At 47.6% G+C, this 24,579-nt stretch overlaps 3 protein-coding genes across 6 annotated transcripts in view; 2 read left to right on the forward strand and 1 right to left on the reverse strand.

Moving 5' to 3' along the window:
• Nucleotides 1–1,196: 1,196 nt before the first annotated feature.
• nudcd1 (NudC domain containing 1) lies at nt 1,197–24,533 on the reverse strand. Of its 4 annotated transcripts, XM_061823548.1 has the most exons (14): nt 24,363–24,533; nt 23,081–23,155; nt 22,834–22,945; nt 14,278–14,348; nt 13,568–13,695; nt 9,756–9,910; nt 8,701–8,886; nt 8,436–8,619; nt 8,013–8,207; nt 6,073–6,280; nt 5,853–5,997; nt 5,408–5,533; nt 2,993–3,152; nt 1,197–1,670 (listed from the first exon to the last, which is right to left on the reverse strand). In XM_061823548.1, the coding sequence occupies exons 5-14, from the start codon at nt 13,605–13,607 to the stop codon at nt 1,366–1,368; spliced, it is 1,704 nt and encodes a 567-aa protein (XP_061679532.1). In that variant the 5' UTR covers nt 13,608–13,695; nt 14,278–14,348; nt 22,834–22,945; nt 23,081–23,155; nt 24,363–24,533; the 3' UTR covers nt 1,197–1,365. The 4 variants fall into 4 exon arrangements, with proteins under 4 accessions (XP_061679532.1, XP_061679551.1, XP_061679543.1 ...); XM_061823567.1 differs by lacking the exons at nt 22,834–22,945; nt 23,081–23,155; nt 24,363–24,533 and adding an exon at nt 19,719–19,784; XM_061823559.1 differs by lacking the exons at nt 22,834–22,945; nt 23,081–23,155; nt 24,363–24,533 and adding an exon at nt 16,170–16,365.
• eny2 (ENY2 transcription and export complex 2 subunit) lies at nt 11,651–13,413 on the forward strand. Its single transcript, XM_061824123.1, has 5 exons — nt 11,651–11,733; nt 11,863–11,933; nt 12,265–12,335; nt 12,400–12,474; nt 12,589–13,413. The coding sequence occupies exons 2-5, from the start codon at nt 11,866–11,868 to the stop codon at nt 12,663–12,665; spliced, it is 291 nt and encodes a 96-aa protein (XP_061680107.1). The 5' UTR covers nt 11,651–11,733; nt 11,863–11,865; the 3' UTR covers nt 12,666–13,413.
• The window catches only part of pkhd1l1.1 (PKHD1 like 1, tandem duplicate 1), a 31,537-nt gene continuing 21,259 nt past the window's right edge, over nt 14,302–24,579 (forward strand). The window contains exons 1-32 of the mRNA XM_061826384.1: nt 14,302–14,350; nt 15,143–15,220; nt 15,317–15,461; nt 15,558–15,666; nt 15,750–15,807; nt 15,894–15,987; nt 16,163–16,216; nt 16,331–16,404; nt 16,584–16,626; nt 16,917–16,987; nt 17,143–17,253; nt 17,746–17,847; nt 18,303–18,568; nt 18,657–18,748; nt 19,042–19,201; nt 19,269–19,404; nt 19,734–19,877; nt 19,987–20,141; nt 20,236–20,346; nt 20,429–20,572; nt 20,647–20,771; nt 20,847–21,010; nt 21,102–21,274; nt 21,384–21,516; nt 21,824–22,101; nt 22,343–22,448; nt 22,608–22,715; nt 22,787–22,951; nt 23,026–23,147; nt 23,562–23,694; nt 24,074–24,266; nt 24,395–24,537. Coding sequence (XP_061682368.1) covers nt 14,302–14,350; nt 15,143–15,220; nt 15,317–15,461; nt 15,558–15,666; nt 15,750–15,807; nt 15,894–15,987; nt 16,163–16,216; nt 16,331–16,404; nt 16,584–16,626; nt 16,917–16,987; nt 17,143–17,253; nt 17,746–17,847; nt 18,303–18,568; nt 18,657–18,748; nt 19,042–19,201; nt 19,269–19,404; nt 19,734–19,877; nt 19,987–20,141; nt 20,236–20,346; nt 20,429–20,572; nt 20,647–20,771; nt 20,847–21,010; nt 21,102–21,274; nt 21,384–21,516; nt 21,824–22,101; nt 22,343–22,448; nt 22,608–22,715; nt 22,787–22,951; nt 23,026–23,147; nt 23,562–23,694; nt 24,074–24,266; nt 24,395–24,537 — 4,039 coding nt within the window. The remainder of the gene's footprint in view (nt 14,351–15,142; nt 15,221–15,316; nt 15,462–15,557; nt 15,667–15,749; nt 15,808–15,893; nt 15,988–16,162; nt 16,217–16,330; nt 16,405–16,583; nt 16,627–16,916; nt 16,988–17,142; nt 17,254–17,745; nt 17,848–18,302; nt 18,569–18,656; nt 18,749–19,041; nt 19,202–19,268; nt 19,405–19,733; nt 19,878–19,986; nt 20,142–20,235; nt 20,347–20,428; nt 20,573–20,646; nt 20,772–20,846; nt 21,011–21,101; nt 21,275–21,383; nt 21,517–21,823; nt 22,102–22,342; nt 22,449–22,607; nt 22,716–22,786; nt 22,952–23,025; nt 23,148–23,561; nt 23,695–24,073; nt 24,267–24,394; nt 24,538–24,579) is intronic.

Below are 24,579 nucleotides of genomic sequence, written 5' to 3' on the forward strand. Positions count from 1 at the left end.
GCCGTTTTTCCCTGCGCTACGAAAGATGTCGTTCATACGGCGGCCGCAGTTATTACGAAGCCGCGGATGATAATTGGCTGACGTCGCCGTTGGAGGATGAACAGCGCGTTGTCCTTGTGTGTGTGTGTGTGTGAACTTCAATGTGAGTGACGTTACAAAAAATAAAAAAAATGGATTATTGTCCATGACGGGGGACGCGGATGTCATATTTTCGTCAGAAAGTGAAGCTGTGCCGTGTTGCTAATAAACATCTTTGTGGAAGTGGGACTGACGCTTATTATAAATGGGAGATTTCAGGACTACAGGTAAATAAATACATATTTAAAAAAATCTGAATAGTGACAGTTGATAAAAACAGGTGCTCGGGGAAAAAATAATATTATATATAAAATATATTATAAATAACTTATTTAATATATATCTAATAATATAAATATAATCACTACATAAAATGATTTTTGCAACCCCCAATTCCAATGAAATTGGGACATAAAAACAGAATCGTGATTTTGAAATACTTTTCGGCATATATAGATTTATTCCCCCCGCATTTTGAATTTGATGCCTGCACCGTTCAAAACGTTGCGACGGGGAAAGCAAAAAACTAGTGAAGTTAAGGAATCGTCTTTTCCTTTCGGCTTGTCCCGTTCGGGGTCGCCACAGCGTGTCATCTCAGACGACAGAAAACAACAACGTTTGGAAGGTAAACGTCACGATTGGCTACAAAAGGTACAACGCCCGTGACCTCCGAACCCTCCTGACAAACCTAGCGTCAAATGAACTTTGACCCGTGATGTCAAATGTGGGCAAAGCTAGCTTACAAAAGCTTTCACGTTAGCGGCCGTTTCACGGCTGAGCCGTCCCTTACGTTGCGCACTTAGCGTCGACGTCTGCGCGTCATTCGCGGCTGCCGCACAGACGGCAAACCGCCGACGCGCAGCCGACAGGACGTTCCGGGTGAAAAATCGCCGCCGCTTTGTGTCAGAGATGAGCAAACGTCCGACACGGATGGCGAGCCCGCAACAGCCTTTCAACGACGTGAGGGAAATGCCAGCCGAGCCCGAAGACGCACGTCGACTCGGGCCGCCTAATAGAAACCGGCAAGGACGCGTCATTTGATTGCGCGTCGCTAATTCAATTACGTGACTTTTCCAAAGGAAAAAAAAAGACAATAGGGAAGCAACATATTTGAGAATAAAGACAGATTTTATTCGCCATAACAAAGAATGCATCCATGATAAGGTGGTTTAGTTTGGACCTCGATTTACAAACACGACACATGTGACGTCACGAGACGGACCGTTTGACACGTTCAGCCCGAGGAGAAGCGCGTTTGTGTTCCGGAACGTTCTCCGTCCTCGCCTCTTAACCATGATTATTATTATCATTATTAACCTTGAGCACAAAGAGGTTGCGGGATGTGAGCGCGAAGAGCCTCTCGTCGCTGGCCCCGAAGCCGAGCACCGCTTTGTCCGAGTCCAGGCCGGCCACCTGTTGCCTGGCGACCCGCCCCGCCGGCCGTCCCCGCTTCCTGTTGAAAAGCGCGCCGTCCCCCGCGGACGGCTGGCGGTAGATGAACGCCCGGCGCAGGCACTCGCACAGCGACGCGTACGAAAAGTTGGGCGCGCACGTGGAGAACTTCTTGTCCCGCTTGGACGCCTGCACGTAGCCTGCCGCACAGGAAACGCACAATCGGGCTAGCGTAGCGGCGCTAATGGGCGTCGCCGTCCAAATTCAATTGTTGACGTCACGCGGGTTTGGCTGCACTTTCGTTCTTTTGCTTTTTTTAAGTCATCAAATGCACGCCCGTCTGAGTTCTACTGCTCCCGGTGGCCAAAACCCGCAGAGCGCGCACATGACGCGGCCGTTGAATCATGGCCAAAATCATGATGCGCAAACGTTACAATTCTTTACTTTTGATGGATTCTTTTAATTAAGTGCAATACTGTCAGGATTCATGGCATAACCAATAATTTACAATGAGGAAAGATAATTTGAGATACGAGTGTTTTGATTTCACTGAATTCAACCGGTAAGTTACGGCAGCACTGTCGTGCCAGAAGTCAGATGTATTCAAATTTTAAAAAAATAAATAAAATCAAGAATAGTCTATCTATTTTGGGAAAAGCTTCTTCTTGGTTTAGTCAATCTAAACACGATTTTTTTTTACAAATATTTTAAAGGAAAAAAAAAAAGGAAAAATATGTTATTTTTAGTATTAATATTTATTTTTAATATTTTTAGAAAAGTGTGTTCTTTTGGAAGAACGCATAATGTCTCTCTCTCTTTTTTTTTTTCCTCCCCTGAAAGAGAGCTCATATTTTCTCGCCAAGTTTCCGGCTAATTAGACACAGCTCGCCAATTTCCTGTTGCTAATTTGCTGGCATTAATTAGACCGACATCATCGTTGGCGACCCCAAAACAAAACAAAAAAAAAAAACACAGATGAGCTTTTTATGGGCGTCATCAGACTATGACGCTCGCTCGTTTCCAGCGGCTTCATTTTCGTTGAATCATTTGGCAAAAATGAACACTGAAATTCACGAGCACGAGCAGAGTAACGCGTTCGTGCACGCCGACGTGTGCGCCCAGAAAATTGCTCCAACTCGCAAAGAAGTTACAGCCGCCAAGCGGACATTAAAAGGGCTTCGGGCGGCAAGCAAAGTCGATATCGGATGAGGACGCGAGGCAAAAAAGGCAAATTAATAGTCACCACGCGCACGAGGCGGTGTAATAACTGTGTAATAATTTCACGGGTTGATTTATGTGCTGTAATTTTACTCATGAGCTCCAAGGGACAAAATTCTCCCGTCACAGTGTTTGCTTCACTTAACGCTAATTTTTTGTTGTTGTTGTTTTTCTTCAACATTTTTATTGTAACTTGTATAATCTAGCGTATTACATTTGAAATTGTATTTGGTAGAATAATTGGCTCACTAATTCCATTCAGAACAACGATGATGGAAAAAAAAACATGTTTTTTTTTTCTCACCCAGGGCGTTGAAGGTGGCGACGTGCTCCCACATGTCGGCGGGCCGGTCGGGTCGCGGCTGCCACAGCAGGGCGTCCACGTCGTGGCGCAGGCACAGGCACGGCATCTGGGCCGGGTCGGCGCTCACGCTGAACAGGTACTGATGGGCCGCCAGGTTCACCTGCGCCCGCAAAAGCGCCGCTTCAGAATGACGCAAGAGAGGAAGCGTGTGCAACGGTTTTTTTTTTTTTTATTATTATTTTTGCGGATGTCGCTGCAAACAAAAAAGTAGTTTCTTTGCTGTCAAGAGAAATACGGAAAATCATCAAGGGAGGGGGCGGAAATCGCAAATACCAAAGTTGTTTGGAATCATTTCGCTGCCGTGTGCTTTTAGCGGGGGCCCAAGCAAAATCCTCGCATTGTAAATTTGACGTGAAGGTCGCGTCGCTCCGGCCGAGCTCCCCGGCGGACGGACCGGACCGGACCGGAGCCCGCCAATGACGGACGGGGGGAGGGGAGCTGTGGCGGGGGTCTCGCAAAAACGATACAAACGCTTACGAGGATGCAGAGCTCAAAGGCCACCTTATAAAAGCATTTCTATAAAAAAAAAAAAAAAAAAAAAGCGAGATTGCCGACATAACTTCTGTCCTTGTTAGCTAGACAAACTTCGCCATTATTTCTACCGCCTCAACAGTGACAATTACACAACTGCCCCCCCCCCCCCCCAAAAGAAAAACAAATTCAACACGTGAAATGTTGCGAAATGGACCAAGGAAGATATGATTTCATTTTGGCGAGCACGCCGCTCGTCCACGGGCTTCATTTGTTTGGCTGTTGGCAAGCAGTGGTTGCCGCCATCTTCCACGCAGTCCGCTACACGAAATCCTATCCATTCATTTTCCCTCCCGCTCGCTGCCAGCCAATCACAGAGCACACTCGGCCACTATTTGTGTTATTGCGCCCCCCCCCCACCGTGAAGCAAACATCTGCACCCACCACAGCGACTCGATCCGCTTTCACGCAGGACTTTTTTGAAGGCTTTCCCGTGCCTGACGAGAAACCTTTCTAGTGGTGGCGGCCGCGGAGATCGAGAAAAGCTGTCAAATGAACGAGATGTCCTACGATTCAAAAAAATAATAACATAAAAAGGCCTTTTAAAGACGAAACGACGCAGTGTAGAGGAGGAGTGGAAAAACGGATGAAGACACGCACGCACTGAGTCACGCATGCACACGCAGGCCGTGGCAGCCTTCACAAAAACGGCGAATGGTTATTTGTGGGCAACCGGGAGGGTTGGGGGGGTGGGGGGGGGGTGTCTTTTCATTCCGGAGAGACTCCGCATCGCTTCCATTCAAGCTAACGACGAGCCTCTCATTCATTAGGGCTGTGGAGTGGCCTCCTGTGGGAGCTTTGAAATGGACACAGAACCAAACAGGACTTTTAGACCCGAACATTAAGCCTTGCGGAACACTCGCATTTGTTTTGTACGTCTGTTTTTACTCCAAAAAAAAAAAAAAAAAAAAAAGAAATGACCAAATCACTTGAGTGCCACGCGTTGTCCGCTAGCAGATGCTAAAAATAGCCCAAGCTGACACGTTGGAGGTTGGGGGTGTCACAGCCGGCCTTGGCTCACCTGGACGGATGGAAGGCCCTCGAGCAACGAGTCCATTTCAAGCTAAAAGCAATAAAACCGAGACCAGCGGGGCTGTAAATGACAAAGTATTTCCTGCCGTGACGTTCCAATCCCCATAAAATCACGCACAAATACTCAAGTGGACGACGACACGGAAGTGCCGGTCGACGCGGAACCTGAGATAGCGGAGCCGGTCCTCAAAAGTGACGCACAGAGCAAAAAGGTCAACCCGGTGAAGGTGAAGGCGGACGGGATGTCAAAAGCGACGCTTTGCAAATTATTGGACCCCCCTCGGGGATTCGAAACAAAACAAAAAACAAACAACTTCAGATTCATACGTGGCAAACAGAAATGGTCAACGGTTCGACTTCTTACTTCGGTTCAGTGCTCCGAAACATGAAAATGACATTTTTGCTCAAATTTTCACAAGATCTGTAAAAAAGTGAACAGAATTGAAGGAAATATTTTGCATCGTTTCACAACTTAAAACACGTGTCGGGCATCGCAATTTCGTCGCTGCCTAAACTGGTTCCAAATCGCAGTTCTGTTGACATTTTTTTACATTTGGATCAACCCATTTTTTTGTTGTTTTACATTAAGCTAGTTGGATTTCATTTGCGGTGTAGTTTCTGAGATATTCACATTCAAAATGATATTTTTACCCGACGGTCGAAGATTCCGCAGTACTTAAGGTTACATTGGAGTCCTGGTCGTGTTCTGGCGAGGGTGAGCAGTACGCCGAAGCGGGGGCGACGGGGTTTCGGTTTTTTCACGCCGAAGTGTTTACCGCCGCGAGTACTCACCACCTGAGTGGTCTTGAGCGACTCGCCGTCAAAGTGCACGAGGCTGGACGTCTCCTCGGGGTAGCCGTCGCAGTCCTCCAGCTCCTGAGCGTCGCAGGCCGGCTTGTCCGGGTCGGGCTGAGCGTGCTGGGGGGGACCCGGAGGGACCGCGAGAGCGGCGGGTTAAACATCTTCTGAATTCATGAGCGCTCGAGCGGGCCCTAATTAGCAGCGGGGACACGTGACGCTAACAAAAGCCGAGAGCAAGACGGACGTCAGGCAGTGTGACGGGGGAAAAAAAAAAAAAAAAAAAAAAAAAAAAGAAGGGTGGGGGGTGGAGGGGTCTCAGAGCAACTCAAGTGGCTGCTCAACACGCTGACTTGTCTTGCTAGAGGGAGGGGGGAGGACTTTGAACAACTGCGGAAACCCTTGACGGACCGTCTGGGGGGCGTCGGGGGGTGCTCACCGCGTCTTCGGAGCTCAGCTGCGTCAGCCTGTCGCGGACGACGGCGGCCTGCTCCTCGCTCATCACGTGCCGCCCCCGACGGTCGCCCGTCACCAGCTCCGGCCACACCGGCCCTTCGGTGCGCTTCTGCAGGTTCAACTCCAGGCTGGCGAAACCAAAACATGCAGCAACCGCCCGTCGAAGATTGCGTCGTCGGCGAGCGCGTGTCGGTCGGGCGTACCGGTTGTCCTCCCTGAGGTTCCAGGTGCAGGCCTCGGGGTCTACGGAGGCGTACAGCCGGCCCTCCAGCAGGGACGCCGAGCCCCGCACGCCCACGCTGATCGTGTCCGCCGTCACCCGGAAGCGGATCGCGTCCTCGGCCGCGCCCTCGGGCAGCCGCACGTCGGCCGTGATGTCGTCCGACGTCTGCTGCCACGAGTAGACGGGATCTGGAGAAGAGCGTTTACGGCGTTTACGTCGCCGCTCAAACCTCCGCCGACTAAACTTCAAGACAGAAACTGGTTTTTGCAGTTCGACGCGCTTTTTGCCTTTCCAGGCGAGCCGACTTCTTCTTCTCGGCATCCGGCTTGGACAAAGAAAGGAAATTGGAAAAAAAAAGCGACACGCAGGGAAAGCTCGACGGCGGGCAAACTTCAGCCAACATTGCCGGGGGGGGGGGGGAGCGCCGCTCGGGCCCGACTCATCGGATAATTAGCTGGAGCCCAATTTGACTCATTAAGCGCAGCCGGAGTCCAAATTTGCCACACGACTCCGATTACTGCCAAATGCACAAATTTCATACAAAGGAGACGGCCGGCGGATACGCGACGGGGGACGCCGAGCAGCCCGAGATGCAGCACCTGCCGAGACTTTTCCAAGTTGGGGAGGACGTCAAGTCACGTCGTGATACTCGCAACAGGCTATCGGGACCATTTTTGGGACCCTTGCAAATTTATTATTATTATTACCTTCTCGTTCAAAATTAGTTTGGATTATTATTGGGTTTTTTTCACTAGGCAAAGTAAAAAATTCATTTCTCCGTGCCACATAAAATATTTCGGCGCAACTGAGCGGTGGGGGAATTATTATAATTCTTAAACGCTGTATGAGATTATCTAACAACACTTCACCGGAACAATATTTGGTTTCACTGTGGGTGGTAAACAACACATATTAGTAATGGATTCATCTAATTATTGGCTTTACAGCCATTGTATGATCTAATGGCATAATAATAATTTATATATATTTTTTTTGAACACTTGAGTCCGGTATCTGGTTTCCATTAGCGCGACCTCCGCTCACCTCGTTTGCATTTGCTTGCCTAAATCAGCAAAGCGGAGGCCTCCTCTCTTGACTCGTGAAAGCGCCGATGATGAAAGGAGTGGGGCGGGGGGGGCGGACGACAACAAAAAACCCCTCCGCGATTGCGCCTGCACACACACTGCGGCCGCGTGCGGTTTTTGTCATTGTCGCGGCGACGAGAAGAAAGGAAAGTCCGTGCGAACGCATCACGAGCTTAAAAAAAATAAATAAACAACAACAACAAAAAAAAACCCTCGAAATATAGAGAACAAGATTTCTCTGCGGCAATCTTTTCAATTTGCAAAAATTACAACTTTGCAAAAAGGCAATGACATGAAATATTGTTACGTATAGCTCTAATTCAACAATACATATATATATAGTAGTCATTCCACGCGTTGTAAAACCAAATTCCTATTTAAAGACTTGGCGACAACTAAGTTAGCATTTAACAAAATCAACTGAGCTGAGACAGGAGAGGGTGAGTTTGACTTGACGTCGGACAGTCAAACGTAAGATGAAATGTGGCTTTCAGCACGCCATAAATGATGGATCACTTCCATTAGCCCGTCCGTGGCATTTTCCGTGATGTCGGCAGACTGTTATATTATCACTCACGTTTGGCACCAATTTTTTTGGGGGGGGGGTCTCACTGTACAGAAAAATTGAAACAATGATTTGCAAATCGGCAAACGTTTGCCAATAGAGGAGCTGAAGAGAAGCGCCCGGCGGTCGGTCCCGGCGAGATGACTGACAGACTTTTTAACTCCATTATCGCGTCGCAAACGTCAGCTGTCGCTCAGTCGCTTGCCGTGACTCAGCGCGAGACATTAAAACAATTGACAAAAAAAAAAAGCCGCTCGACCTTCTACCCACCCGGCTCGTCCGCCTCCGCGGGCGGCTCGCCCGCCGCCGGCTGCTCGAGGGGCCGGCCGTCCACGTGCGTGAAGGCGAAGGGCTTCTCCGACGCCACCATCAGGCCGTCGCCCTGCGGCGTCACGGCGGCGTAGTGGGGGACGGACTTCCCCCGGAGCAGCCGCCTCGTCTTCACTTCGTAGTTCTTTTCCAAGCCTGTGACAAAACGTTCACGTCAAACAAAATGTCGGAGAAGCCAAAGAGACATTCGGGAAAAACGTTAGCGTGACACCGACCCCCGACGACGTTCGCGATCCGGCCAAAATGGCCACTCGGACGCAAAATGCCTTTTCGGTTACGGCCCCTCAAATGGCAAATCAATTATGTGATGAAAAGTCGCCCAGATGGACCATCGACGACCCCCCCCCCCCCCCCCAGCTGCACCTTGCCCCGCCGCGTTGGCCACCGTGATCCACTCGAGTGTCACCGAGTATCCGCTTCCCGCCGTTTCCTGAGGGTCCTTGACGACGCGGAGCAGCAGGACCTCCAGCGTGTGGGCGCCCCCCCGGACGTGGGCCACGCTGTGGAGGACGACGAAGGGCCCCCCCGAGTCCTCCGTGAACAACGGCTGGACACACACAAAAAAAAAAAACAGTATTACAAGTCGGGACACGTAAACGTTCGCGTATTCCGCCGTGAGCGCAGCGACCTCCCACTTTCCGTGGACGGCGTCCCCCCGCTTGCTGGTGCGCAGCAGGTAGAGTCGCCCGGCGCCGTCCGAGAGGGCGGCCCAGGTGGGCGACGTCAGGCTGAGGGAGGGGCACACGCGGTCCTCGCGCCGCTCGGCTTCGGCCGGCAGGCGGAACACCTCCCTCGGCTTGCTCAGCGCCGTGTCCTGCGGGACGTGCGCAAAATTCAAAAGCGTCAAAATTAACGTCCGTCGAATTGTTCTCTACGACGCTCATCCTCATCAGTCATCACTATTACAGTTGTCAAATACTGTCAGTGATATTTAACATTTCGACCTTTGCAATCAAATTATTATCCACTTGTTGATCAAGCGCAGCATGAGCCGTACATTTAACTAAAGATCAATTCCAGCCAAAACAATTTCATGATCATACAGTATTCAAGTACTAAAAATTCCAGCAATAACTATAAACGCCTTCATTTCTATTTGCCTGTATCGTTTTCAAGTATCACTTGGAAACGTTCTGAGTAGTGAGGAGGATAAACAAAAAAAAACACGCCCACGTGACTCCTTGGCGAAAGACAACGGTGTCCTTCCTGTTGCCATGACGACAGGACACAGCAGCGGTACGCGCCACACGCGCGTCGGCGTCGTAAACGTGACGCACGCGCAAGCGATCGTAATTTGAGACGTGCCAAGAAACTGGGAAAATCATTTATTTATATCATTTAAAAGTGGTTCGTAATTATTTTAAAAACATTTTATTTATTGAAATGAATTCCATGACACAACTGTTTGGCCCGTTAAAATCAACTACAAATAATATGGACAATAATCTCATCAAAGCAGACAAATTAACCATGATTTGCTGTAATTCTTTCATCACCAAAACTATTAATTTAAGGAGAAAAAAAAAAAAAAAAAACCTGCCCATTCATTGGGGCGTTATGAATCATGCCAACTGTTCATGAGGGGGATTCTGCCCCACGGCAGCGATATCGAACTTCCGCTTTTTTGTCACATTTTATTTGAGTCCGCCTCCGTCTGACGTTGCTGCTGCTTTCGGGGCCTACCAGGGTGACGGTGAAGCTGAGCACTCGCCCTTTGCAGTCCACGAACAGCACGCTGTCGTCGTACCAGGCGTCCACGTGGAGGTAGTTGTACATGGCGAAGGCGCGCACGTGCTCCAGCGTGTACTGACAATCCTTCAGGGTCACCTCCTCCACGGCTGCGTGCGGACCAGAGAGCGCAAAGGTCAAGGGTCAGAGAGAGGCGGGGCAGATGCCACCGTCACGTTTTGCTCCTTCTCGGAAAATAAGACATAAATAAGCAAGCCCCCGTTTTGCACGCAATGCCCACAAATTGAAGAATGTTTATTTGCAAAGGCCATCGATTATCATTCAGGATCCGTTCAAACGAGCCGTGGTCGGCCATATTAAACCGGACTTGATTTCAAAGCCGTGTGGCGACATCACAAAGCTCGGCGCCGTTCACAGGCGGGAAAAAAATATCGCAATTTACGTGATGAGCCACTTTCAGGTCACCTAATAGGCCCGATGAAAGCTTTAATTGTGGGTTTGGAGGGACCCAATTAGCTTGGCCTCACATTAGGTGTCCCACAAACGGCCATCAAACCTCGTTTGGGTCGTCGGTGAGCGGGAGCCGATGTATTTTCAAATATTATATATATATATATTCAAATATTTTTGATACACGTACAAATTCACTTCGCACACTTGCGAACAAAGCTCGTCCTTTCTTTCTGCACACGATTCGCTAACTTGTCGAACCGCCACAGTTTGGCAAGGAGGACCTACTTGTCAGCTTTTGTTTTGCCCGAAATATTGATATCGGCGGCCTCCGCGAATACCAAATAACATGACACAAGGACGTTAACAGCCTGATGCGGGCGGTACTCCCCCATCCCTACTCAATACCGCTGTCGGGAGATGGATGCTAAACTGCCTGCGTAGCGCCAGTGTATTTGTCCCACAGTGCAATTTCAACAAATATTATTATACTACTGCTAAGATTTGATTGAATGCAACTATGACAGGGAAATTCTATACTTGCTGTATTTACACAATTGTAATTTCTATTAACTTTGAACCGGAGATCTCGTCCTACTCCCCTCCTGATTAAACAATGGTTAATAAAAAAAAAAATATATATATATATATGCAATTGTCGTAAAATTTCACGAAAGATTAACCAAAACATTAAAATGTCTCAGTTAAGCGTACTATTTTCCCCAGCTCAATTGCCCCAGTTTATCGGTCTCAAATCAATACCAAACCTTGCAATATCGCGCAGGACTACACGATATCGTACCTCTAAGACATCAATTTCTGAACTTGGAGCAGCAAAGTCAACATCTGGTAGCAGACCAGTTCGAGTATTCAAATCAACTGATGGCAACAGTAACACATTGAGAATTCGTGGAAGCGCACAAGCAAATTCACGCTGCATTAGAGCTTTTTCTTTTTTTTTTTTAACATCATTTAAACAAACACTAGTATTATGATTGTAGAAATGATTTGAGGGTTTTCATGCTAATTTTTTTTTTAGCTTACCAGCGTCCAGTTCAACGTTGTACGTCGGTATGGGGTCAAGGGAGAGTCGGTAACTCTCAAAGTTAGGATCCAACAAGTCTCTGTTGACCTTCAGGGTATAGTTCGACGTGGCCATGGCGCTTGTTTAATATTTCAACTTTCAAAATTCACGGATATTTTTATTTCCCCCCTTTGGAAAGAACGTTGCCATGTACCGGAAGTGACGCAACACAATTTTCCAGTCGGGAGCATTTTAACGACGGACAGAAAAGTACGCGCGACAGTATTATTTCTGTTTTATAGTACTAGAAAATTCACAAATAACGAAATGAGAAAATTATGCATTTAAATTATAAAGAAGTTCATCTCCATTGATATTTCGTTTGTTGGCGAAAGTCGTGAGGACGGAACTAAACCGGTACGACTCGTGTTTACGACGGTGCACCGCTACCGAGGGACAGTGCGCTCCCCCACAGCTGCTCGCATCCACGACAAAAAGGTAAAGCCACGCAAATTTCCTCCATTAAGACCTTTTTTAAAAACAAACAAAAAAAAAAAACATAAAACAAAACCCTTATTTAAAATCATTTCGCGCATGTTTTTATTTTCTTTCCCCGCCCCTCGCCAGACCATGAGCAAGGACTCCCAGATGAGGGCAGCCATCAACCAGAAGCTGATCGAAATGGGCGAGCGGGAGCGGTGAGCAAAACTCGGCTGCGTTCACGGTGGGGTGCCGCAAGGGTCGATTTTGCCCCCCTTGTGGTTTGGCCCAACAACGAGTTCCCCCTTTTACACACTTCGTAGTTCGGATGTGCAGCTGTACCTAATGTTGCGTCCCTTCTAATGGCTGAGTAAATATTTGCTCCCGTACTATTTATGTACATTTTGAAGGTTTCTGCACTCTACTGGACTGTTTATTAGGACTTACTTGAAGCACTTTTATTCTCGTACACGTCTGTACTTCTACTGAAACATAAGCATTTAGTATCACAATAATCCAATTATAATGTTGCCCCCTTTTTGAGTCCAGGTTGAAAGAATTGCTCAGGGCCAAGCTGGTGGAGTGCGGGTGGAAGGATCAGCTGAAGGCGCACTGCAAAGGTACCGACGTTTGCTTCCCGTTGTCGACCCGTTCAAAAGTGTCTGACCGGCTCCCCGTGTGCAGACGTCATCCGAGAAAAAGGCCTGGACCACGTCACCGTGGAGGACCTGGTCACCGAAATCACACCCAAAGGCAGAGGTGAGGCCAAAAACTTTGTTGCAGAAAATTAAAATTGATTATGAATGAATTAAACTCAAATCTTGAACTTTTGCAGCTACTTGTCAAATGTAACAAAAATCTTTTCTCGCTCAGCGCTGGTTCCCGACAGCGTGAAGAAGGAACTCCTGCAGAGAATCCGAGCGTTCCTGGCGCAGCACGCGGCCTTGTGAGCGCCCCGCCAAAAAAAAAAAAAAAAAAAAATTCATTTTTCATTTTTTCACCCTCTTTAGCTCTCGCTGCATAGATCAACAGGCAAAACGCCCGACTGAGCGTCATTCTATTCATGTTGTTTCATAACGTGTTTTTCATATTGTTTCTAAATGGTTATGGATGGATGGCAGTTTTTGGAGAAAAATAAACGTCGCACCTATTTTAGTTAGCGGCGCTTCCCGTCTGTCTTTTGACACCCGACGACGGTCATTCTGGTTTTCAACCTACGGCAAAACGGGATTTTTTTTTCTCAGATGTGTCAAACTTGTCGTCTCTCTGACGACAGTGACAGCGTGACAAAAAGGCAGCTGCTATGTTTCAAAGTGTCTTATGCGCCAAGTCATATTTCCATCTTTTGACATTACGTTAACAAGAAATACTCCAGTGACACTGACTCTAAGAAGTCTACACACCCGTGTTCAAATGCCAGGTATCTGTGATATACGAAAAAGAAATACTTGCTGAGCATTTTCCAGCTTTCATGTGACATATAACATCTACAACTCATGGAATGTGAGCAGAAGTAAGGATGAACTAAAGTAATGGGGGTTGCGAAAGTGTACACACCCTCCCCTAAATGTGGTGAGCACACACCTGCCACGATTTCATGGAGCCGATTTACCAAATAAAGTTCAGCTGCTCTGGTGCTATTTCAAATTATTGATAATTATTTTCCTTTTTTGTGCGTCCCGTTTCATGCGTGCTCGCCACTGAGGTTGTGCAATTTCCAGTTAAGTTTGTTGCATTCTTTGAGGAATGTTTTGTCAATCATGAAATGAGGGCATGACCGTAAAATAAACCCAATATTTGATCAAATAAGTGCAATTGATTAACAATTCTAATACAAATGGTGAAAAATGACCTTGTGAAAAGTTGAAGAGTCCGATCATCCAGCCATCCATTTTCTGAGCCGCTTATCCTCACGAAGGTCCCGGGAGCGTCGGAGCCGATCCCAGCCGCCGTCGGGTAGGAGGCAGGGTACGCCCTCAGCTGCCATTTTGAGTGTCCAATTAACGTTGCATGTTTTTGGGATGTGGGAAGAAAAACCGGAAAAAAACCCACACAGCCACGGCCGGATCATGCAAATTCCACCCGGGGGGGGGTGCCAGGATTTGAACCCCGATCCTCAGAATTGTGAGGCCAACACTCTTCAGCTGCGCCTCCGTCAAAAGTATTTTTTTTGATTATTTATATTTATAATGAATCCAATTATAAGAACTCATTTAATGTCACAAGAAATAAGAACAGGAATTATGCAATGAGATTAAAACAAGCAACTCCCCCCCCACCACCCACCCCGCGTGACTCGACAGCTCTTTTGTCTTCTTTTGTGCGGCGTGACCCGACCGTCCGGGCGTGGCGCTCACCTGCCGGCTCGGCCCCCCCGTCGCAGGTGAGGCCGCGTCCACAAAAGCCGTCGCGGCGGGGGCAACGCAAACAAGCAGCCGATGCACCGCGACTCATTTGGCACGACGTTATTATTATTATTTTTTTTTTATGACCGGGAAGCCGTGAGACAAACATTTCTGGAGGGTCGCCTTTTGCATTTTAGAATTTATTTTTATTTTTTACCTCGTGAGGTTGCATCGGGAAAGGATGAAGGTCCGACCGGCGGTTCTGCTCCTCGCATTTTGCTGCTGCAACTGTGAGTAAAAAAAAAAAAAAATCATACAGTCAAGACTTACAAAAAAAAAAAAAAAAAAAAAAGCAAAAGTTTCAAGAATTTTTTTATTCTTGGGAGTGAGAGCTACTTCTTGGATTCCAATGAATGCAATTTGCTTAAAATACCCGCTATTACATGATATTATTAAATGTATTTATCTTTTTGGAAACACTGATCACAACAATTTCTCGCAATTTTTTTTTTTTTTTAACAAGGTAGGAACTAAGTAAAAAGCAAACTCAAAAGTGAAGAGAACAGATAACAATAATAAGTTCCATTTCTATAATTCTCTCTCTAAATCCAAGCGCTCCATTTTTAAATGATGAAACATTCCTTGGAAATTGGAATGTGAAACGGTGAGGTACGTCTGGAACAGGACCACGGCCCACACACGGTCCGTGGGGGCTGCCTGGTGCCCCCGGGTTCTGAGTTGAAGACCCCTGCGTTACAGGCAGTATTTTTCATATTTAGGTGGTTCACGTACCAAAGCAATCGCTGAATAAAACTATGTTTAATGTTGTAGTGACTTCATTTTATAAAAATCTGGTGCCAGACATTTATCTAGGTTTAGTTTAATAAATCTCTACTTCATGGGGTTCAGGTATTACAGGAGCGGTCCAGGACCTCACGCCTGAAATAAAATCACGTTACCGCTTATCACTCTTGGTCACGAAAGTGTTACGAGGGGAGTGAAGTATTTTTTTTAAGGTTGTTGTCAAAAAGTTTGCGATCCATTGGAAGACCGCGAAGTGACCGTGACGACGTTTGCCCCAGATGCTCAGCGTCTGGACTACGTGGGACCGCATACCGGAAGCACGGAGGGAGCCACGCGTCTGACCTTGACGGGAGAAGGTGACCCCGAGACCCCCGCCCAAGTGGAACCGTCGCAAATACTTCATTCCCCAATCAACAGGGCCTTTTTCTTTTGTCATTTTTGCCCATGACAAGGTTTCGCTCAAGAGGGGCAGTTCCAGCTCAATCCCAAGGATGACACGTTCGGGAACCGCGTGACGCTGGTGTCCGACACTTTGTCGGTCCCCTGCGACGTCGAGAGAGACTCCACGCACGGGAACCAGATCATGTGCTACACCAGGTGGAGACCGCCGCCGTCCAAATTAAACACGGCAGCTCGGCGATCTCGCGGTTTGCGCGTCTGCGTCATTTATTGAATAATTCATCTTGGTGGCAGACCCATGCCGAGCGACCAGTACGTGGTCCGTGTCAGCGTTAACGGCGTTCCCGTTCCTGATGCCGACATCTGCAGAGGTCACATCAAGTCGTACCACTGCAGCTTCTACGTATGGGTCCTCCAAGCTCAAATCAAAGCGTTGGCTTTCTTTTTTTTTTTTACTTTTGTTTTGTTTTTTCCTGTCCCCTTCAGACCAGGTGGTATCAAACCCCCACCATTAAGTCCTTCAGTCCTGTCAGCGGGCCCCCAGGTCAGGTCTCTCCTCTCGAACAGTTTCAAGACGGCTGAAATTGCGCACGCGCCGAACTCTTCAAATCGGTCAATCGTCTCCCGCAGGAACGTTGGTGACGCTGCGGGGACGCATCTTCACCGACGTCTACGGCAGCGACACCGCGCTGAGCTCCAACGGAAGGAAGGTCAGATTTCTCAGGTACGACCAATGGCGCCTTCCAAAGTGGGCCAAAGCCTGATCCGGCAAAACACGTGAACGTAAGGTGTATTTTTTCCACCAGGGTTACATTTTGATAGCTGTATAGTATTGTTAGTTCTTAAGTAAAGATTGTGGCGAGTCAAACGAGTAAAGAACGCAACTGCTCCTGGTCTAGGGCCTACCTGAAGGGGATGCCTTGCGAGCTGCTCAAAGCGGATTCTGATGAACTGTGAGTAGTAGCGCAGAAAATCCAGTCGAGCGGATGCTACAGTATTTCCTAACCCTGCAGCTTGCCGGCAGTATTTCTGCGAGTGTTAGCTTGATGTCGTCTCACTCGCCGCAGATACGAGCTGAGTCTGGATTCGGAGACCTCCGACTGGGGATTTATGAGCTGCAAAATGACGGGGACTTATGTCGGTAAGATAAATTACCGGATTACAAATTATGATTGGCGTTTTCTTTTATCGGACCAAGTTGTTGTTAGGTAGGGAGGGAGGGGTTGATTTTTCAGGGCTAGCTAGAGGATGGGATTTTTTTGTCATCGTTTTAAAATGTTTGATACATTTGAAGGGTTTTCCCCAAACTGTCTCCCGCAGGACATCACAACATGACTTACATTTTGGACGGCAATTATGGCAGGTAAAGGGAATCGTCGTTTTATCATATTTTCACCTTTTAATCGTTTCATAAAACGGACATCACTTGGGCATTCAATGGAGCATGTAAGTATTGTATGAACGTGCCACATGTATTATGTGGGACTTGAACTCAATCAAGAGTGCAGCTTACTTTTAAGCACAGTTGGAATGATTCATGAAATGATTGCGAGGGAGCTCCTTATCAATTTGATTGGATTTTTTATTTTTATTTTGCTAGTGAAGTAGAAAGAGCCCCAGTTTGCATAATCACTTGCCGATGTTCAACTGCAGGAGTTTAACGGAGAAGAACCTCCTCAGGGTCTCGGGCCAGGGTCAAATCTGCATGTTCCAGACATTTGCCGGTAGGTAAACCCAGTTTTTGTTGTTGTCATTTTAGAAAATGTTCCCGTATTTTCCTGCTCCATTGGCAGATCATTTTTGAAGTAACATCCGCTTGTACGGTGAACAGAGTTATCTGAATCCCGACTAAAGCGCGTGCCGGTTCTTTGCATTTCAGAGGTTCTGAGCGTCACGCCCTCCGACGGCAGCGTCATGGGCGGCACCCTCCTGACCATCCGCGGGCGCTTCTTCGACGAGACCGACCGTTCGGCTCGGGTCCTCGCGGGAGGTAATCGCAGAATCTCTGCCCCCACCTCTCCCCACGCTTCTTTCTGTGGCGTGCAACGGCCGCCATTGTGTGCCAGTCAAACAACAAAGCAACGCAACGTCTGTGGGCGTCAGACACACAACCCTGATAATCCTTTGTCAAGAACAACAATGGAAAAGACCTGGATGACCGCGCAGATTCTTCAGGCAGATTAGCGAGCGTTTCTTTCGGAGCCGCTTAACTTGCTTCTGCCGACATCTCCAAAAATCATCCTAAAATCTCAACGTGCACCACCAAATGTTACAAAAAGTTTACTGACGGCCTAAATGCATAATTTTTAACTCACTCTTACCAAAACAATGAAAGTTTATATCTGTCGAGAGGGTCAGGCTTTGAAGATGGCTCCGTCTCTGGGCCAAAGTGATGCAATGTTCCCTAATCCACAGGTAGCGGGTCAGGAAATGCTCAGATTCCCCAGGTGTCTTAAACCACAACTCTGCAACATTTTCTCAGGGTTGCCGTGTGAGATCAAGAGTTTGAGCGACAATGAGATCACGTGCATGACGCAGAGGCGCCCGACGGACGACCGCCAAACCAACACGACAATATACCCAGGTGAGATGTTCCGAAGCTTTTTTCACATCCGCCTGGTCTCCGGTTGATTCAAGAATTTCAAACATGCAGAGGGACATTCTACAAATGTCATTGTGTCACACATCATCACTCTTTTGACACTTTGATCTTTTGTGTTTTTATCACAACAAGATATGATAAATGACTGAAGGTCACGCATCTGGAACTGCATTCAGGTAGTTCAGCGCGCCAAACAAACACTGATGAATCTGCACTTTTTTGTTTAGCCCTCCTCAGAAGTTCTGAACCCTCTAACAGAGGGTGAGGACTTGAGTCACAAGACTTTTTCAACCGATTCCCCCCCCCCAATAGTAACTTGGAACTTTGAAAGCTGAAGGTTAGGACTTGAGACTTGCACTTATGTGATCTCCTCCCGCCTAAGCTTTGACTTTGCTGCGATGTATAAATTGATTGACAGCCGTGGTCATCCAACCCAGGTGGCCGTGGGCTGAAGATGCAGGTCTGGAACAATACGCGACCTTCACAACTGGCTGACATCCGCAGCTACAACGAGAGCAAGGAGGGCTACTGGGAGCAGTGGATCGACTCCATGCCCCACACCTTCGCACTGGAATTGGACTCTATCAGCTCGAGAACCACAGGGTTCTTTGTGCCCCCAGCCAGCGGCAACTACACCTTCTACCTCAACTGTGACGATCGCTGCGAGTTGTACTTCAGCAATTTCGGCACCCCACAGGACAAGGCATGACAATTCAGAGCACGCAAACCCACGACTTTTTCAAACCTAATGTTTCCCCGTCAAAACAAATGTTTCCCTCAAACCCCTTTAGGTTAAAGTGGCTTACCAGCCAAGCTACGTCTCGGACTACACAAAACTGGCATCCCAAAAGTCTGAAGTCATGTCGCTAGAGAAAGGAAACGCGTAAGTGCAAAGACGAGTTGTGTCACTGGTCGGTCGTCAGTAGCCCTGACCAACATCTGCAACCTAAATTTAAACATTCCTTCAAAAAAAAAAAAAAAAAAAAATGTCTTTCACCAATCAGATTTCAAATTCAGCTCGGATTATTGTTTGGTCAGAGCAAAAGTGTCTGAGGTGAGGTGGGTTACCCACACCGAGGGGCTTAAGCACCAAAGGCACGGCCTGTCAATAAGTTCTACAAAATTGTCTGTTCGTGTGAGCTCCAAAGTTCCAGTTCCATTCCATTATTCCTGCAGCTACTATCTTGAAATTCTGCATCAAGAATATGGCGGAGCAGCCGGAATCAATCTGGCAGCGTTCCGACCGGAGAGCCCGTTTACGGAACAGCAGACCAATGATGCTGTCAACGAGGTCCAGCATATTGTGGTGGAGTACGAGGTGTTTGATGAGAAGCAGGTAGGTAGATCACATCCATCAAAGAACTGGACCTCTAAGTCCAACACCTGTTGGTGGGGTCTTCCAGGTGCTTAGCTTGGAGTCTTGGCCCAGCAGTGCTGATGGAGTCAAAGAAGTTCAGAAGGTTACAGTCAGTAGCAGTTGTGTCGGCCTTCAGTGTGGAAGTACCTACTTCACCCTGGGATACGAAAAGTCCATCACTGGTAACTTGGACATACTGTCAAAATCGTTCTTGTTATGATTCCGTGGATCGTTGGTCTGTTCCATTTTCAAGTGGTAATTTAAAAATCCCCAAATTAAAAGGTGGCTAATTATTTTGTTTTATAGATAAAACATGGGTGATGGGTCCTTTTATGGATGGTGGTAGTAGTCCAGACTGATTCTGGCGGCTAACTATTAACAGCCTTTCATGGTGTTCGCGTAATTGTGACCTATTAAATACTAAAAAACAAAATGTGAGTGTTTTTTGATTGCCAGATGACAATGGAAAGAAAAAATGAGACAGCTTGATACTCACCTTCAATTCCTTTAGGTTTGATCGCAGTGAGCGCCACCGCCGATGTGGTAGAGAGAGCCCTGAACGGCCTGTGGTCCATCAGACCCGACTCAGTCCAAGTTAGTAGGGACGAGGATGCGGACGCTGTTCACTTCACGGTCACGTTCATTTCGGACAGAGGTGAGAAGTTGGCAAGCTTGTCTCTCCCCACCAGTTGTTCTGGACTGCTGTCAACAAGTCTTCAACAGAACCTCCTCCTGTCTTTTTTTTTTTTTTTTTTAACTTCTAGGTGACTTCAAGCCACTCTACTATGACAGTCTTGGCTTATACACCAACATTACCATTTCCGAGGTGACCAAAGGCAGGAGCAACATGGCGACCTTCACTTTACTCTGGGGAGGCATCGCCACAAAACCCATCTCATACAACGCCAGTGACTTAGAGGTCAGTTCTGGGATAGACTCCCAACTGTGTTCGTTCTCAGATGAGTGCTGCAGTGAAAGCTACTCTCAACGGCATTTTGTGTGACCGGGACCAGGTGCAGTTGGGTTTGGAGGACCTGATGAAGGCCGAGTGTCCCGTTGAGATTCTGACCGCAGAAGGAACAGATGTGATGTTCTTCAAGGACTATGAAGATGACAACTCCGTGGTCTGTGAAATGATGAGATGATAGAATAATCACAAAATCAGATTTTTAATCTTGCAAACAACTTGATTCTTGCGTCGAGCAGTTTGGCAATGACAGAGGGATCCCGGTGAGAAACGCCTTCTGTGGCTTGTGGTCCCTCGAGAATGCAAAAGTTCTTTTCAAGAAAAGTTACACCAAAGAGTCCGGTGAAGCTTATGGGGAAATCTCCCTAAAACTGTATCCGATGGTAAATCTTCCCAATTTGTTGTTGCACTGATGAACTTGTTTGGATCAAAGCCAAATTGTTTCATTTCCTTCCAGCTCTGCTTTGCACACAAGGGAATGCTGAAAGATGAGATTAGGGTAAAGTTTGCGTATCAGGACATTGAGGGCAAAACTCAGAGAGAGACTGCAAATATTAACACCATCTTTACCAAAGGCCACACGTCAGTAGAACCAATAAATCCAGTAAATCGCTAGGAGTCCAAACTTGAAATGATGACTTGATTGTTCCTGTGCAGATGGAGTTACAAGTGTGTGGACCTGCAGACGTCTTTGGAGACAGACTACATAGGAAGCGACTACACTGTTGAGGAAATTTACTTGGACACAGATGACTCCGGGGAAGATTTCTACGTGGATGCTGTTCACATCGGCAAAAAGCGCACCACTCCGGAAGAACAAAGTACGCAGCTAAAGTTTGAGCCGGCTGCTTTGAGAATGGCCATATTCTGTTTGCTTCAAAGTATCACTTCATTTGTTTGGGTTTCCAATAGGGGTTCCCCACAACAGGAGGCCACCGCCGTTCGAGATCTCTGGTCATGCGTTCCAGGAGATCTCTGTCGTGAAAGAGACAAAGTCAAATGGTTCACAGATCTGCTACGAGATTTCAGCAATACCGTTGGACTGCGCCTTTGGCTTTCCCATCATAGACGTTGGCTTCCTGCAGGTAACTCATCAAAAGATCTCCCATCAGCAAAGCAGTTTTTTTTTTAGAAAAAATGTCTTGGCTGCACCTCAGCATCAGTGGAATCCATTTCCTCCTTGTCTATTTGAAGATGTCGAACAGCAGTGAGGATATGAAAGAGTTTCGGGAAGGGGCGGCGAGCATCACTGTCACTCGCTACCACAGAGCGACCCCGCCCGTGAATGGCACCTTCGAAGTGGAGATGCATGGACAGCGTATTGAAGGTAGCCCAGCTGGACCAAGAAACTGTACCCGAGTCACCATTTGATATGAGGCTGCAAAAGTTAGACCCAACTGGACTCTTGTTTGTTCCAGACATTTTATCATAAATGCAAAACATTTTGTTCAGTACTAAATTTCAGGTGTGGAGTCCCCCGTCTAGGTTTCTGGTGGAAATGTCCTCTGGGGGTGGTCACATGAAGGTTTTTGATGACTGAGAATCTGCACATTTGATTTGAACGAATCGTTGAAACAGTTCTTGGATGGAGGATTGTGCGCACTGAAGTTGTTGACCAGTTTTTGTTCTCACAGGTCTATCGGTGAACATCAGCGCGAAAGACCTGACCTACGCCCTGGAGGGAATTGCCGGTATGGGCGCGGTGGATGTCAAATACGCTGGAACGTGCAGGAGGCCCAAGTGGGTGGTCGAGTGGCTGACGCAGCCTGGAGACCAGCCTCTGCTCCAGGTTACCGGTTCTTCACTGGAGGGCAAAGACGTGGTTATCTGGGCCAAGGAAAAAAAGAAAGGAGGACTGATGTTACGGAGTTTGATGGGAGACTACTTTCGTGTTTGGGAAATGAAACCGCAGGTACAATTGCATCACTTTCAGTATTAGTCATCGCAATGCCGCCACTTACTGACTGCTAAATCCGATGGAATGAGTTCAATTTGTATAACAGGAGATTTATGCCTATGGAGGAACTTATCGCTGGATGATCATAGCGGTCACTCCCTTCAGTTGTTGTTCCACTTCTTAGCAGAGAGAGGATGCTGTCCTTGATGAGTTCTGAATCTAAAGCTTTTCCATGAATACGTTGACGTTGTCACAGGTGGAGGTTTACATCAATGGCATTCCCTCAAAGTGTTCTGGAGACTGCGGTTTTCAATGGTCGGAGGACAAAACGCCAACAGTGAGCGCAATCAGCCCATCTCGAGGTGATTTGTTGATCTTGAATCACCAGAAATTAGGGCTCAAGTTCTTGTTGAAACTTGTCTTTGCGTCCTCAGATTTAGGACTTGAGAGTGGTAGTGGGTACTGCAAATTAAATATCCCGTCGAGGTGACGAGTTAACATAACATGCCTGACTTTACAAGGATCCATTGGACTGGGGAGCCTTTTGACAATCAGTGGCACTGGCTTCAGCAACGAAAACGCCTCCGTCGTGGTAGGAGAAGCCCAGTGTGTGGTTCAACAAGTCTCAGGTGAGTTCAGAAGCCATTTGGTTAAGTGAAGCTCAAGGAACCGAGGGTAACATACAGAATGTATGACGCAGCTGAACGATTGGTGTGCCAACTGGGTAGCGCCGGGGCGGGTACTTACCCCGTGTGGATCAACTTCCTCTCCTTGGGTCGCCCTCGGTTTGGAGGCGGAAGCGTCCTTAACTTCACCTATCTGCTCATTGTCTCCTCTTTTAACCCCACGTCTGGGAGCGCTGCAGGTACAAGTCAAACACAGTCAAGTGGCAAAAGAAAAAGATACACTTAACCATTGCATCGTGTGTGTGTCTCCCAGGGGGAACTCTTTTGACCGTAGAGGGCTTTGGCTTCAGCTGGGATGCAAGCGTTACCGTCGGTGGCGCAGAGTGCGAGGTGGTCCACGCGAGTCCCACAGAGCTCAAATGCAGAACGCCAGCGGTGAGTTTCTGTGGTGAAAAAGTACAACACCTCACACTACTTGTGTACTTTTGGCTAAACGGCTTCCCGCACTGCGCAGCTGCACATATCGCACATGCCAGAAACTGCCCGTGAGTCTCAATATGTTCTCACATGAGTTCTTGGAAAACTATAATCAAAATGATTTTTCCAGTTCGTATTTTTAGCATTGTTTCTAATCATGATTTGCTCTTATCTTAAAATGTAGACATTTACAGAGATGGGTTTTTATAAAAATGTGTATTTGGTGCTCATCTACTTGTGATTTTTGGCCTTGGCGGATTTCTATGCAGCACTTCGTGTCATAGAATTTTACTCTTGTATGGGGTGAAAAATTCGACGTTTAACATGACACTAATGTGACCAAGCCCGGAGCATTTTGTCTGCGTGGTGCAGGGGAGCGCAGGGGAGCAGACGGTCACGGTGAGCGTGGGCGGCTTCAGCGAGGTGGCAAACGACACCTTCAACTTTGACCTCGGCCTGACACCTCAGATCACCGAACTGAGACCCACGAAGACCACCGTCTTCGGTGAGAGCACCTCCTGTGCAGAGTCGCGTACATTCTGTCAGCAGACCCCAGACGAGATCATCGACACCCCAAAAATATTTCAGACCCCATCGACTTGCGTCGCCTGCATTTGTGATACAAAATTGCATTGGAACGGAAGAGAGGATTAGCGTGCCATGATTTAGCATGACGTACTCATAAAAGTCAAGCGCTTTGAAGTCAGAGGGTTGACAGGTGCAGGACAAAAACAGATGTAGCCCTTTTTCAAAGTTCAAAACTCCAGTCTTTGCTAATCAGCCTTGAAAAGCTTTGTGATTGCTCCCAGAAAGCTGACGATTACTGGAAGGACAGGAGGCGGCCACGTGGTGGCGGAAACCAGCTCACGTGCGCTTTTTCTCAGGACGTCGTGTCCTGACGGTATTGGGGTCAAACCTGGGCGATCCAGCCAATGACAGCGCAGCGTACGTGGGCGGGATGGAGTGCGTGATCGAGCGGTGGACGGACGCAAACGTCACCTGCGTGCTGCCCGTGTTGCCACCCGGACTGCACGACGTGAAGGTCCGGGTTGGGAGCAAGGGTTACCCCCAGGCCAGGTAGCACATCGAAGTTGAATGAAAATTGTTCTTCAAAATGCAAAAACTCGCCCGACTCGTGTTCGACTTGAATCAAACCGGATTCGGTTTATTTACGCTTTGGGGTGCTTCTTGCTCGTTTTCTGCAGCAATGGTGTGAACGCCACCATCGAGTACGTCCTGGAAGTCCACAGCATCTCCCCTACGAGGGGTTCTCTGATGGGGGGGACGCAGCTGACCATTTCAGGAAACGGTTTCAGCCAAAATATCTCAGACAACAAAGTCTATTTTGGTAAGAGAGAGAAAAACGTTTTTTTTTTGGGTGACAAAATGA

This window comes from Syngnathoides biaculeatus, chromosome 1 (genome assembly GCF_019802595.1).
Source record: "Syngnathoides biaculeatus isolate LvHL_M chromosome 1, ASM1980259v1, whole genome shotgun sequence".
Lineage (NCBI taxonomy): Eukaryota > Metazoa > Chordata > Actinopteri > Syngnathiformes > Syngnathidae > Syngnathoides > Syngnathoides biaculeatus.

What these genes read in the sequence shown, in the direction of transcription:
- nudcd1 (XM_061823538.1), bottom strand. Translation starts at nt 11,370, where the DNA reads ATGGCCACGTCGAACTATACCCTGAAGGTCAACAGAGACTTGTTGGAT. An exon ending in AGCTGAGCTCCGAAGACGCG is followed by an intron (nt 5,534 to 5,852) that starts GTGAGCACCCCC and finishes GGTCCCCCCCAG; the next exon opens with CACGCTCAGCCCGACCCGGA. An exon ending in CGCCACCTTCAACGCCCTGG is followed by an intron (nt 1,671 to 2,992) that starts GTGAGAAAAAAA and finishes CCTGTGCGGCAG; the next exon opens with GCTACGTGCAGGCGTCCAAG.
- eny2 (XM_061824123.1), top strand. Translation starts at nt 11,866, where the DNA reads ATGAGCAAGGACTCCCAGATGAGGGCAGCCATCAACCAGAAGCTGATC. An exon ending in GCTGAAGGCGCACTGCAAAG is followed by an intron (nt 12,336 to 12,399) that starts GTACCGACGTTT and finishes CCCCGTGTGCAG; the next exon opens with ACGTCATCCGAGAAAAAGGC. An exon ending in AATCACACCCAAAGGCAGAG is followed by an intron (nt 12,475 to 12,588) that starts GTGAGGCCAAAA and finishes TTTCTCGCTCAG; the next exon opens with CGCTGGTTCCCGACAGCGTG.